General features: G+C 31.2%; 1 protein-coding gene across 1 annotated transcript in view; it reads right to left on the minus strand.

Annotated features, from left to right (window-relative positions):
- Positions 1-14,356, minus strand: part of LOC146530112 (gamma-aminobutyric acid receptor subunit alpha-2) — a 21,853-nt gene extending 7,497 nt beyond the window's left edge. Inside the window, exons 1-4 of the mRNA XM_085200440.1 lie at positions 14,184-14,356; positions 730-1,079; positions 338-405; positions 31-251 (exon numbers count right to left, since the gene is read on the minus strand). Coding sequence (XP_085056566.1) covers positions 31-251; positions 338-405; positions 730-1,079; positions 14,184-14,230 — 686 coding nt within the window. The 5' untranslated portion in view covers positions 14,231-14,356. The remainder of the gene's footprint in view (positions 1-30; positions 252-337; positions 406-729; positions 1,080-14,183) is intronic.
- Positions 14,357-16,053: the final 1,697 nt, after the last annotated feature.

A 16,053-nucleotide genomic window follows, 5' to 3' on the forward strand; every position in this document is an offset into this window, starting at 1 on the left:
TTCTCGTAATCTTATACAAATAGTAATTACCTCATAGAATAAAGAATATCACCATGTTGACTGATTCTCAATAATTTATTAGGCACTGTAATAGTATGAACATAAGAATGCTTCCCGTTGTAAAAGTAAGTGTCTGGCCGCCATATCCTCTCCAACATTTTGATAGACAGTGACAGCGACCGGATGGGGCCTAGGAAAGACAAGCGTGTGTCTCTCCAATATTGCCTAAAGTAGCAGTCCATTGAGTAATCCTAAAAAGAGAGAATGAACACTTATATGGCGATAGGTATATAAATATTTTTAACGTGACCTTGAAAATAATAAATATTTTTCCTACCATATCTAATTCCGAAACAGGTCCCATACTTCTAATAAGAATATTGGTTTGTACAACAGTTGGATATCCTGTGAAAAATTATATAAGTTAAAATATAGTTATAATTATATTTGAAAAAAATATTATCGCTATTTTAGAGGACCGTCATGGCGCTGAAGCACAAAGTGTGAATGATAACGTGACAGGTTGCGGGTTCCATCCTCACTCGAGGAATTGAAATATCTCTGGTGTCGAGGCAGTGTGGCGGTGAATCGCCACTCAACACGTAATGCTTCCCAATCGGCGCAAAGTGGAAAGCGGATTGACTTAACACTAGACTCCCTCTACCTACCTTGCTACATGGAAAATATAGCGTCAAGCAGACTTTTTTAAATGTTAAATTTAAACAGAACCTTTCCCATGCGTAGGTAGTTGAGAATTTTCATAATTCTTCAAAAGATTTTCAAGGACTAGTGTGATATTTTTCGACACAGTGTCATTGATGCTTCGTTTGGATTTCCACACTTTTGACTCGCTTTCGTCGTAAGTATCGTTGACGAAGCTCGAAAACAACGAGTCAGAGGTCTCGTCCCAGTATCCATCTGTATTGTCTCTTGACAGATTTTTAGCGGTCACAGATAAAATGCTTGGAGTGTCTCTTGTTGTGGTGCTGTCATGGGACTTAAAAGACGTCAGCAATATTGGAAATGTTCCATTTTTGGATGTCAAATATATTGCTCCTTTTGCGTTTCCTCTTTGAATCCTGTGGAGTAATTGTATTTTAATTAAAAAAATACTTATTAATTTGTATTTTAATGTATACCACAAAGACATGTATTGATCAACAGTTAGTCTATAGATTATGAATCGTAATATTCAGTAAAAAGTGTTTTGTTTTTTCACAAATTATTTACTTGGAGTCATTTAGATATAGAATGAATACATGTAATTAAAATTTTATCTTATAACGTTTTAATGCTTTGCGAGCTAGAAATTGTGACATAATGAATATTGACTGTTTCTTATAATATTTTTAAAAAATCAAATTAAATCAGCTTCACGCTGTATCCCGCACACAGCAGGGTAGGCAGAGGAAACCTAGTGTTATGACACTCCGTTCCCCACTTTCTGCCGAATTTCGGAGGCATTGCGTATTAAGTGGCAGAAGTCAACGCCGCGCTTTACCTTGACACCAGAGCGAAGAAATGGAATTATAAACGTAAATAAATATTTCACTTCCTCGAGTGGGAATCGAACCCACAACCGTCGCGTTAAAGTCAGATTCTTGTGCCACTGCGCCACGACGGTCTAAATAAATATACTAAGACCAAACTGTGTTGTCAAGAAAACTTTCTACTGAAGCCTAGCTGTTCGACTTCCCCATATAAAATGTCATGGTGGAGCACAATATGTTACCCTTATTTATTTTGATTTATGGAAATTAAGGTCACCTGGTGGTGTTTCAATATGGGATTTGAATTGTATTTGTATACCACTTACTTTGTACATCTATTTCTTTAGAAATCTTTTAAGTTGATCCTTTTAAAAGATCTGCATAATATATTTATTGTGCTTAAGCTGCTTTTATACCAAATTTATTGTTATTTTAAAAAGCTACGCAAAAGATATTTCCAGAAAATGAAAAATAAAGATTAATATATATCTTACAAGGACGAGAGAGTTCACAATAACTTGATACTTGAAAGCTCCTAACATTTCCAACTTAGGTATCATTAGTTTCTTCTACTTGTACCTATCGGTTGAAGTGAAATGCTTGAACTGCTGGTGAAGTCAGTCAGTCCTTCAATTTGATTTAGTAATGTTGAACAGATAGTTGTGTTAGCGAGTGAAATAGATTGTAATTGAAGCGCTACACGATTGCGACTTCTTCGTTTGAATTGATTATTCTCAGCTATTGGAGTGAAGGAATACGCTACGTAGCGATTTGAGAACATTTCAAATTGGCAAGCTGGACTAATATTGATTGAATTTTTGATTGATTCAAACGCTTGAAAGACATTTAATGTAAAGGCAGAGGGAACCTAGTGTTAAGACACTCCGTTCCTAACTTTCTGCCGAATTCTGGAGGCATTGCGTGTTGAATCGCAGCGCTCAACGCCGCACTTTGCCTCGACACCAGAGCGAAGAAATGGAAATATAAACGTAAATAAATTTCACTTCCTCAAGTGGGGATCGAACATAAAACATTTAATTTAAACTAGTTTATTAATTTTTAGCTGTATCTCGCATATACCAGGGTAGGCAGTGGGAACATATTGTTAAGACACTCCGTTCTCCGCTTCCCGCAAAATTTATGAGGCGTTGCATGCCTTGCCTTTTTATTAGAGAGAATTTGAGTTTGAAGAGTTTCGCGCACTTTCTTGTGCCACTGCGCCACGACAATCTCAATTAACACTAAAATTGTCATTATTAATTTAATTTTGAATCACATAATCTGTCTTAAATAATAAAAACACAAATTGTAAAAATAGGAAATATTACAAACATTAGCACTCTGTTTGCAGTCGGTTAGAAAAACTTGAGAGAGCAACATTAGCGCGATACAGAAAATTACAAACAACAAACGCATTAGAGTAGATTATACGTAAAATTCGTTCGCCGCGTAAAATTTTATCGCAAAAAATGAAAGTAAAAATCTTGGATATAACGATCCAAAGAATGAGAAAAGTTTCGGATCAGGGGAGTGTAATGTTTAAAAATCATTTAAATTATGAAAGGTCAATTTATCACCCAGAAATAGACACTGAAATGAATGAATTTTACTTTTAACATTTTGGATTCACAAAATCACCTGATGCAAACCCGTTTGTGAAGAAAATAAACGGTTATTTTAATTATTTCGAATCTTACTGTGGACACAATAAATTGCTATAAAAGATTTTCCATTATTTATTTATTGTAACAATGACGACAACTACAAAATAATGTTGAAAAAACATGTTTCTAGGTTAACACGATTTAACTGAATTTTTATGTGTTTGTTACATGTAAATAAATGTTTAAATAATATAATGAATAGACAAAGTTTTTATTTAAAGGAGAAAGTAGTGTCTCATCTCTCTGTGTATAGGAAATACGTGATAGCTTCACATCCCTTTAAAAATATATATAACACCAAAACACTATAACTTTACTAACTGTAGGTACATAATGCTTTACTAACTAAAAGTAACGTCGACAGAGATAGCGACTTGCCTTTCAATCCTACTAAGAAACTACCAAAACTTCCATTGGGCTTCTGCTTAAAATGTCTCAAGAAATGGAATTTGTTTTGATCAGACATTTATAATTTTTGTTATGTCTTCACAAATAACATGAGTTATGACGATGCCATTGTAATATTGTATGTAAGATCCATTTAAGATGGAGCTCTCGTAGAGCTAAACTACTCCGAAGCTCTGCTATAGCCTAAGCCATCCGTGACATGACTACAGAATATAAATATATATTTGAGATTTTGTCATTTATATACTTGACACAATAATGACAAATTTATTTATTTAATAATGCAATATTTATGCACCGTTGATTTAATAACAGATTGTGTTGTTAAATATATACTTTATTTAAATAAAAAACATTTTAAAATAAAATATTTTTGACAATTGAATATTAATATTAACAGTTTTAAAATAAAATAATTTATATTGTAATAACTTTAATTTAAAATAATTTAATGATTTTACTCATCAAAGGAAATTAAAAGATTTCTAGCATCTAAAGATTGTAGAAAGTATTATATATAAATTATATTTCCTTTGTAGGTAGTCTTGATTGCGCGCCCTCGTTGGTGATGGATGGCCCTCATTGATACGAGCCCTCTTCGCTTAATATTAAAGTGTGACAAAATGTTAAAATTGTGAAACGGTAATTATATGTGTTTATTGACCTAAAAACATACATAATCACTTTTGTTCTACCTTTTATATGTATTGTTATTGAAAATAAAATTTCATTTATATACTTTAATTTTAAATTTAAAATATAATTCAACAGGTACTAGCAAGACCCAGCTTCAGCTTTCCAATCTACGAAGTAGTCTAATACCTATATGCGGCTGGGTGGACGTCTTGCAGGTAAACCATTAATTTTGTGGATTGAAATTTAAACCCATAGCCATCGCGTAAATTAATATTATCATTTTTCTAAATATTGTTAAACGAACAGTTGTTAACCTGTTATATTACGTTTGATAAATAGATATTAGGCATACTATACGCAGGTCATAGCAAGGGAGGCAGAGGGAACCGGGGAACCTCAAATGTTAACATTACTACACATATAAATAGGTATGTAGTCTCTTAAAAGTAATTTCTTTCTGCCATTTTCTTAACTTTAAGTAGATTAAATTAAATTGTGTTTCGTCAACAACGTCATCACGTAGTCAATTAAAATTATCTTACACTTGCGAAGACCCTTCTCTTTAATTATTATTATTAATTCATGAAATTTATTTAATAGCTGGTCCAATCTCAAAGGCTCCATTGTTCGTTGATTTTAAAACTGTGAACTTAAAAGTATGTAAGAATTATCATAATTTTAATTTTAACTTCTTACTCAGCTAGCCAATTTAATTCAACTTTGTAAATGAAAATGGATGTGTATTATATTCTATTAAAAATGTTTTATAAAAATAAAATATAATTCGATGATTAGTTTTTTATTGTGTATTTACAGCATTTGTTGGCGACACCTGTAAGGATATAATTACGTCGTAAATAAACATTAAAATATTACCAGCTAAAAATATTAAATTTATTATCTGGACAGCCGGTCGGTCCGAAGATAGGGCATTAGGATCTGTGAGTACACAGAGATGTCCAACTAGAACCATTGCACTTGGCAGAGGACGCCCAACACTTTGAAATTGCTCTAGAATGTAGCCTAGAGTCATTAGAGCATGCCCGAAGTACGGCAGATATACGTCTAAAACTGATTGCAGCTCTAACATTTGCTCGTGTCGATCATCCTGACATGTTCTGGATTTCAATTTGGAGGATGCATAAGCTTGTTATACATATTCATATTTAAGTGGGGAAATATATAAGATATTATTCACAAATAATTTTTGTTTGTATAGTTGTACTTAATATTGATTTGGTGTACTTGAGCAATTTCGTAACTGTTATTTGTACTTCATATTCAATTTAAAAATTGCATAGAAAGGTAATGTAACTAGGGCAAACCACTAATATAATTATATTTGATTCATTGTTCTTCTCTAATTTAATTAGTATAAAATAAGGAATGTTGTTCCATATAAATATTCCTTCGATTTAACTGACTTGATGTATGTAGTAACTGTTGATTCTGTTCTTTTTAAAAAATATATTATTCCATTTACATTGTAAACGTAATTCGTCTACTTTAATTAGACTTTAAGCTTCTATTCATGAATGTAATCACGACTGAAGTTGCAGAAATCATTATTATACAATATTTTAACTTGAAGTAATTTTCGTTATATTTAACAGCATGATCTGTCAATTTTAGAAGTTTCTTGACAGTTTAATTAAAAAATAAGTTGTATAACCAAGTTGGGCCATAGTAAACCTTCTTTACTACCACCAGCAGTAGTACAATCATAATTTATTTAAGTATAATGTGACGGCAGAAGACGAGTAAGTATTTCATCTCAGGGAACTGAAATCATTGTTAAATTAAATTGGTCCATGCACAGATGCGGTACGGCAGAGGCCAGACTAACTCTGGTATTTGTTTTAACCTAAAGGGTTTAATTCCTTTCTACATTCATTTTAAGTAGTGGCTTAAGGCTGAATAAAAGAAACCTCAAGGATACTCTTGTTTAACGTAGTACATGCCAACGCAGCTAAATTTTAATATTATTATTATTTTAAAACATATACCTACTGTGTATTAAAGAATTAGAAAATCGATAAGAAAAAAATGTATGTAATACGACAAATAGCTGTGAAACATACCAGTTATTTAATGTATTTGTAATTTGTAGAAGTAAAGATTGTTGTTTTACAAGTACCTACCTAAGATACTTAATTGAATTGCAAATATCTCAATTTTACTGCTACAATCTTAAAAAGGTAATATAAATGTATTCTTTTGTTGTTGTTTATATCAAATTTGTGTATAGTAATAATTTTAACTATGGATATAGCATTAAAAGGTTCCTTGTGTTTAAGAAAATGAAAGATAGATAGAACACTTTTCCCCTAGTAATCTATAATCTCATAATATAACTAATAACTATATTGAGGCCATCGTCGTGGCGCATGGGCTCAAACGTATGACTGTAACGCAATGGTATGGGTTCGATTTTCACTCTAAGGAATTATTATTTATTAATATTTTCATTTCTTCGCTCTAGCACCAGTGCTTCGAAAATTTGGCGAAAAGTTTGGAACGGATTGTTCTCTGTGCTTACCGTGCGAACTATAATTTGATGATTTGTATGAATAGAAATATAAATACACATCTGAAACAGAAAACACCCATAATAGTCTTCCAGATTCATAATTTCTAATTAAATATAATATACTAATTAAATATAATATATAATACGAAGGTACATCGTGTGATTAAAATCAGACTTTCATTTTTCTTTTTCCAACGAACTTATGACACTTGTGTCAGTTGAAGTTACCTCCATTAAGATATTACGATAGTTGCAGAGGAACTTCAAAAAGCTTTAACTAAGACTTTAAGATGGCTCCCTATATGTTCAATTAATTGTAGTTTTTTGGTTTTTTCGGTATCCAAAGATTAAAACGAAACCCATAGCTAAACAATTAAAATTTTAAAAGATGATATTAAAAAAACATAAGAAAATAAATATTTTAAGGAGTTTAACAGATGAAGATGTCTTTTTGGCCGTTTTTATAGAAAATGGTGCGGGAACTATTTGTGCGTTTCCGGCTCGCACTTGGCTGGTTTTTTTTATATAAAATGCACATTTATTTGTATGATTAAAATAGTAGTTTGAGGCCGTCGCAGCGGCACAAAGGTGTGGCTGTAACATGACGGTTGTGGGTTCGATCCCCACTCGAGGAAGTGAAATATTTATTTACGTTTATATTTTCATTTCTTCGCTCTGGTGTCGAGGCAAAGCGCGGCGTTGAGTTCTGCCACTCAACACGCAATACCTCCAAAAAAATTCGGCAGAAAGTGGGGAACGGAGTGTCTTAGCACTAGGTTCCCTCTGCCTACGCTGTTGTGTGCGGGATACAGCGTGAAGCTGATTAAAATAGTAATTAATCATTAATAAACTATTCCAGCTAATACTTATTACCACTAGTATTTAACTTTTTAATAAAGTTAAAGATTTGACAAAGATCTTTTATAAGAATACAATCAAAGCTATAAGATATATGTAGGAGAAATTCCAAGTCTCGTAAGAGTAACAGATCTTTAAATATTAAAAAAATATATAAAAAGCAAAAGTAATTGAGAGCAAAGTAACTGTTAGTCTACAGTGTCTGTTATATTATATACATATTCTTGTACATTCTTACGGTATATTAGGTCAACTTCGACTTCATTGTATTTAGAATAAAAGCTCTGTTCTTAGATCGATGACTTGGCTGTAGAGTGGCCTTTGACATTGACAGCGTCATCTAATCATTTAGAAAAATTGGCAGCATATCAAGTTTCTGACCTGTTCTTGATAAAACACTCGACATCTTTGGAGAAGCGATGCGCCAATTTTATAGTTAGTAACCTGATCCACTTTAAAATAACATGGTATTTATTAATTTTAATAGTCGTTTCTTTTAATAATTTTACAAAATACAGTCAGTATTTACTGATAACAATTATTAGAACCAACAAAAGTGTAAAAATCAATTCTTATTTCTCTACATTATTTTAATCAGCGTTTTAAATGTTTAAGGACGCAGGTAGCTTTCAGGCACAGGCAAGGCACTTTCTGCTGGATTCCGAAGGCATTCATTCATTCATTGCATATTGAGTGGCGGAACTAAACGCCGCACTTTGCCTCGAATTTTAAATATAAAATTTTAAATATAAAAATATAAAATTTTAATGATTTTTTTTTATTTCTTCGCTTCGCATTTCCCCGAGTGGGAATCGAATCCAACAACTGTCTCGTTAACAGCCACACGCCTGTGCCCTTGCGCCACGAATAGAGTAAGATATATTGAATATTAAATTAAACGACATTGAACTCCGTAGATACTTAATTTTTTAAACTTAATGAAAAGGTTAGTATCTGCTTTCAGTAAATTGAGTGTTGAAATGAAACCTTAAATTTAAGTAGGGACTTAACGACTTCCTGCAATCAGGGGTTGCAAATTAACATACAGTGATGCTCGCCACATTTTCTTTTAAAGTTATAGTAAAATGGAAAAAATAAGTTAAATAATATATATGCAGATTAAAGTAAATTGAGCTAGAGAGCTAGAGAGCCAGCTAAAGTGTAAGTTTATGAAATCATATGTGTGTAATCCGTATAACCACACTTTGGTTGTATTGAATAAGGTCATTTAAATATTTGAAATATTTTTAACAATAAGCTTGCTCTCCGTTGCTTCAATGCGAGCCGACTGACAACATAGAAGCGGAAACCTAATTTTAATTTCTAAACAGGGAATTGGGATCTTTTATTCAGTCAAGGCCTCTGAAGCGGATTTGCAAAAGCGCACTTGAACATGAGAAAAATAATTAACTCTATTATGCAATATATTTACATATTTACGAAAGTAAAGCACTTTATGAAATTAATAGACGGTTTTTGAATTTTTTTCAGTATAATAAAAAATAATGAATATTTTTTTAAATACAAAAAAACCTTTCGGAAACTCTTTGGTAAGATTAAAGGATTCAATATCAAATCAGTCAAAAAAGCTGATAAAGGCTGTAATTAGATAAGACCCATCTCTTCGCTTTGTGAATCCATTCATTTCCTTTTTTTTTAAATGTGAGTAAGAGTGTCCCAATGGAGGGACAGTCGTAAATTTCAATATTCTTAAAATGTTTAGGGTCGAGCTCTGAAAAGATCTTTTTATATACAATGTTAGTTCGATAAGCACGTAGGGGTGCGATATTTTCAGTTAACACCCTCGAGCGAACAAGAGATAGCAGACGCTTTATTGAATTCCTATGCAACGCATCAAATATATTATGTTTACGGATTCTTAAACAGACATTACACAAATGTATATATATATAGTACATATTTTATCTTCAGTGCACAAAAATCAAAATTAAAAAGAAATTCGTTATGTTTTATCAAAAAGTATTTTATACATAATCTTATAAATGTAAATATAAATAATATAGAAAAATTAGGTCCGCAAAGAAAATTAAATATTAAAATAATATTCAATACAATAAAATATTGCTGTAATAGTAGATATTGTTAATATATTATATCAAAAAACATATCTCATGTATTATTACATAAATTCTCTCGACAAAAGCTGCCATTTTACTTGACGGATCCACTCTAGCTTCTCTAGTAACTCAAAAGATTTCTAGGATATAATGAAAAGAAGATATCTTTTATAAGCCCTAAAGTGATATCACATGATACTACTGTCGTAACCAATATTGGTTTGAAGGTTATAAAATAAGAATGATTTCATCTTTAAATAGTTTTCTGCGTGTACTTAATATGAATTAAATCATCATTTAACAGGTGAACAATTAGAATAAACATTGATTTTAAGATTGACCTTCTATTATATAATATTTTACTTTAAAACATAAGGCAGACCGCGCATTTCATCGTCTATTCTCATAGTCAAACGGAACCGGAATAAAATATTTCAAACGCTGGCAACCCCTGTTTGCGGCAGGAATTTTCCAGGCAACCCTGTTTTATAGTGTTCAGAAAAAAAAAGCTTTAATTTGATATATAATTCATTAAAGAAACACATGAGTGCAAATTATTAACATTTAGTGTTTAAACCCGGCAACCCTAGACTTGCGGCAGACTGAGAGCTGGCAACCCTTAATTTTCCAATTCCTTATGCGATTATCTTTCAAATGATGTGCGATTCATATAAAAAACGGATGGGTGCAATTTTCTCTAAAAATGAGTTACGAAAAAATGTAATTAAAGGTGATTGCGGCAGGATTCTTCCAGACAACCCAGGTGTAATCTGTTCTACTAATCATGTATTATTCATTAATATAGGTTTAATTAAGAAAACTCGTATATGCAGGATTCAACGGTCGGATCTTAGTCTATTAGTTTTGCGATTCACTTAAAAAATGAACATTCTAGTCTTAAACTTCTAATAATAAAAAGAAATTTGGTCTTGTTTTTTTTATTCAATTTATTATTACATTATTAAGTGTAGCTTTTAAAAATATGTCCAGTTTCACACGGTATGTTGAATGTAGCAAGGGCCTTGCGAGAGAGGGAGCATAGGGTTAAGACACTCCGTTCCCCACTCTCTACTCTTGAAGGCAATGTTAAGTGGCGGAATTCAACGCCATGCTTCGACACCAAAACGAAAAAAGTGAAAATATTAAATATTTATTGCCTCGAGTGGGATTCAAATCCACGACCCATTCATATGCTTGGGGTACAAGCGTTTGACAGTACGAGATCACGACCAAAAATATATTAAAAAATATATTTTGCTTAATATAAAATTCATTTTACATTTAATCATTGCGATTCGAATATCGTATTTGCTATATAACATCCGCTACTGCGTTTAAACTTCCATTTCACTCATTACGGGAACGAGGTCGTAGATATGTAAGGAAGCTGTTAGATAGATATTTAGGAAAATTAATCCAGAGTAGCTTATACTCTAGAGATGTTGAGGCATATGTTTTTTGGTAAATAAAATATAAATTTTAGGCAAGTGTCTGTCTAAATACTTATTTGTATAAATTAATATAAATATTACATAATTATTTGTATAAATCAATAAATTAGACACAATTTACAGTACAATGTTTTCTAATATATTTAAAATTTTCATGAAATAAAATAGTATAAACAAAAAAATGCCTTTCTTAACATTTATATCACACACTTATAAGGTTTGTTAAATTAAGCGAGGCAATGCTGGCAAATATGTTTGAAGTTCCTAACGAGTCGGCAGCTATTGGTGAATGTAAAAATAGCGATGTGAAGCCATCTTCAAATACTATAGGTATATTTGACGTTTTTAATAAAAATCAACAAATTAAACATACATTGTGTTTACATGTACCTATTTTTTATATAAAAAATAGTTCAATTGAAATTATACGGATGTATATTGTATCGCCGTCAATGTTTATAGTGCTGCATTACTAGTAGAGGGTATTAGATGAAGAAACGTTGTTCTGACTAAAATAATGACGAAAAAGAAAATAATGTAATGATGACATTTTCCTTACATAAAATATAGCCTACGACCTTCCTGAACAGTTAGGCGTCGTTTTCAATGTACTCAAATTTCTAATTTGAAAAATAAACGTAATAAAATGCGTAACGCACAAGGCGAAGATTGCTCGCATTTGCTGGTAAATTCAGTTACCTTAATGTAACCACTTTGTTAAGGTTTTAAGGAAATAGTCTACTTTTTGCAACAAATTGATCTTATTTGTTAGGATTTAGATAGCTGATTGAAAATACATTTACGGAGATGGCGTATACTTCTAGGCCATCCATGGTTGTATATTTTTGTGTAAATATGTTCATGTTTATGCATGTCTAATGTGACCACTTTTTGGCCGACTCAAACCGCGACATTGTATCGAGGCTGTCATTTTTAGGGTTCCGTACCTTTTTAAGGAAAAAAATAACCCCTTATAAGATCATTCTTTTGTCCGTCTGTTTGTCTGTCAAGACCCTTTATCTCAGATCTATTTATATATTTATTTAGAAAAAAGATATGGCCGTTTATATCGCAAAAGTTGCATATTTCGACACTACGAAGGAAATCAAAATTCACTGGTTGACCTAGAGAATATGAAACTATACATTTGTACAAAATCCGGAAAGATTTGGAATTATAGCCGCTAGTTCAAGTGAGATATCAGGTAAAAAGGCTAAGCCTTTCATTTCAGAAAAAGCTCGAGACCTCCAATTTTTGTATAGCACCCTCGGTGGGCGAGCCCGAGTCGCGCTCGTCCGGTTTTTTTTAGATATAATTGTCACTTTAATGAAAACTTTATAATGAGTGCGTTTTTGGAGAAACTTGTTTCGACTGGTCAAATTTACAAGCCATCCCAATATATAATCAAAATTTTACTTCAAGCAAAACGTGATATTGTAATTAACTTTTGGGATAATACATTAATTCCTATCATTCTACCTCTACCTAAATTAAACCTGGTGAAATCTAACGGATGTTATTATTCATAGAGGCTGTTCTAAGCTTCGATTGGATTAAAGAAAGCTTGATAACGTAACATATTCGAAATATAATGCAGGAATGGTTTGATTATTAAAATAATAAACAGCTTAACATTTCTTATTTTGTAAAATCAATGTGCTGTAAAATAAAAGCTGTTGGTATATCAAGTAATAAAGAAGTCACGATAAATATATACATAAAAAATAAATTAAAAAACATGATAGAAGAGTCAGAGATATATATTTATACTTCACACACAAAAAGTGAATACGTTTAATTAATTATTTTACTTTTTTTAAACAATGTCATAATTGCTTAATTCTTATAGTGATTTATATTTAATTTTTAATGCTTTTATAAATAAAATTAAGTTATTAGTATATAATTCAAATTGTCAAATGGCTTAGGCAGATATCTTTTCTTACGCAGTTTATAAATGTCGGCTTTAGACATCACTAATGTATAAAACGTTCTTAGAATGTTTGAATGAGTATTCATAAAAAGAATATTAAGCAAATGTATAAATTATTTTTTTATATAAGTGCTTCTAAAAATATTGTTAAAGTAAATTTACCCGCGAAATTTTCTAAGAAAATCCAAATTACGCCAACATATTATGGTAGTAGTAGGAATAGGTATTTAAAACATTTTACTTTCTAAGATATTTTTTAGTTAAAAATCAACACTCAGAATCCACACTCTGGAAAAAGTTTTCGTTTGATCTTAACTTTTGCAAAGCTGCGGTTAACTGATTAAAATTTAAACTTAAAACTTGAACTTAAAATATTTCCGGTAAAACATTAATCCATTTGACTAGATCCATCTCTCGAAAAAAACTAACTTAAGTAACTAAAAAAAGTTATTAATATATTGTTTTTATTATTTGGTAATTCTATATGCTTACTGTTATTTATATTTATTAAATTATAATTAAATCTCAGAGTTAATTTAATTTCTTAATATAAAAGAAATTCCTTATTACAATTTACATATAAATGCTAACATGAAAATTGAAAATAAAATATATGCAGAACTATGCATAAAGTTTGTTTTAAGCTACGATATTTTAATATGCGCTTAGTGCTAGTGCTTATCAAATAAAATTTGTAAGTTATTTAATAAAAAGGAAAAATAACATTTTTATCAAATAGGTCATTTTAATTTTAAAAATCTTTGGCACATTCTTTATTTTTTCAACAAACCTATGATTGAATATTTATATAATTATATACGACAGAGAACCTGTGTAAATCGAGATCCATTAATTCATATTAACTTAATTAACACTTCCCCATTTTAGTGAAAATGAATAAAAAAAACTTGATTTTCTTTACAAAAACGTAAACTGAATCCGACGTTTGACAAGGGTTCTCTTATTACAATTTGAATGCTTGCGTACACTAGCGGGCTCTAAACGATTAATATTAAGTTACACTTTATATTCTTTGACACCTTATTGTTAAATAGTTTATAGTGTTTTATATAGTTTACAAAATAAATAAAAATAAATAGATTATTTTAGAAAATAATGAAATTTCGTTACTTACCAAAGAAAAAGCACGATATACTTCCAGAACCATGGCTTGCGTAACATTATTTAAAGATACGATAGATTCTATAATATTTCTTATTATTTAAGACAAGTTTCAAGTTTTGCCCGGCCGGTGGCGTCGATGTAGCCGGTGCTGGTTCGCGCGTTCGGTCTGCCGCGGCTCCACGACGGCTCCTTGGGACGCATGCGCTGATCTCATCTCATCTCCCGCCATGATGAAGCCTCCAAACCAATCGGTTGAAACGACAACTTTGTTTAGTACAAGCCACTATAAGCAAAACTTTAAATAGCTTTCATTATGTACGTGGAATTGTTCCGTGAGGATTCCCATTTGCACGTCAGGATGAAATTGTAGTTTGTTTGTATTATGTTTAGAGTGTTTTGTTTTTTTTTAATTAGAAAAAAAGATAATAATTTTATTAATGGATTTAGATTATTATTTAGTTAATAAATAAGGCATTGCCTGTTATTTTTAATGTACTCTTTGTATATTTTAAAGTCACCACACAAAAAGAACTAATTCTATCTAATTCTATGCAGTTACTTATTTCACAAAATACTATACATGGAGTCGATGACTTAAATGAAAAAAGGAAAATAAAAACGAATTAGATATTCAAAAAAAGATTTTCAAAACATAATTTATTTTCGATACAAGCATTGAACATTTACTTTACATAATATCTCCGCAACCTCAGTAATGTTGGGAGCCCAACGTTTTTAACGAGTGCCATTCTTAAAGGGCGATGGGACTTTAAGTGAAAACACTAGCAAATGTAAACGGCCACATTATTTCGAGTACACATTATACTCTGAGGTATCTTGCAGTTAAGCGTATGTTATTACGATGTTAGCGCCATTTGAGATATGTTCAATGTCTTTTACTTGTAAAGTATAATATATACATTTATATATATTTAATTACCTGTTAAGTCGTGGCGTAGGGGCACAAGCGTGCGACTATAAACGCGACAGACAGGTTGTGGGTTCGATTCCCACTTGATGAAATGATTTTTTTTATTTCCTACAAATATTTTGTCTAATGAAAATTTGTTCTGACGCCATTATGGCGCAGGGGCACAGGCGTATGTTTGTAAACGCGACGGTCATGGGTTCGATTTCTAGTGGCAGAATGAAATATATGATATATTTATTTTTATGAGGCGAATGACGGCACGTAATATCTCGAGAATTCGGCGGAAAGTAGAAAACGAAAGTGACTTGAAGAGAGGAGTGTCTTAACAATAGGTTCTCGATGAAGCAAAACGCTAAAAAAATATTATAGATCCAAATAGAGAAGACCTTAAAAAGCTATAGTTATTTTTGCTTTTATGAGTTTATTGTCAAAAGTTTTAGTACAGAGCAAAAATAGAACTACCCACACGAATTTATCAATTTTTCGTAGACTCATTGCTAAAAATTACTGTAATCTAATTTTCGACGTCAATTAGTAAAAAACTAATTAAAATTATTACATGTTATTCTAAAGAAACGCTTATTGTAGTTTTTATTTAAGTATAGGGGATGAAATGATATTAAGGAGATAAAAAACCTTAACTTTCACACCTATTTTTTCCAACTCTTTCTATTCACGCGTCGGTGAAGCGCTCGATGGGTATCTGGCGTATTGCGATTCGTAATACGATAAGATCGTTTTATTCAACCTATTGGCTTGGAAGAAATATAATATGAAATCAATTGGAGACAAAAAAAATGTATTACAGCATATTGCTGCCTTTTCTAATGTATGCTACATTTTCGCGCCAATTTCTTATTATTTGATATAATTTAAACACCATAATATGAATATTTTTTTATAGAAAAGAAATAAATAAATTTCATGTCGCGGTCACATTATTTTTTCA

This window comes from Heliconius melpomene, chromosome 17 (genome assembly GCF_056956725.1).
Source record: "Heliconius melpomene rosina isolate 202511_hmr_F chromosome 17, ASM5695672v1, whole genome shotgun sequence".
Classification (NCBI taxonomy): domain Eukaryota; kingdom Metazoa; phylum Arthropoda; class Insecta; order Lepidoptera; family Nymphalidae; genus Heliconius; species Heliconius melpomene.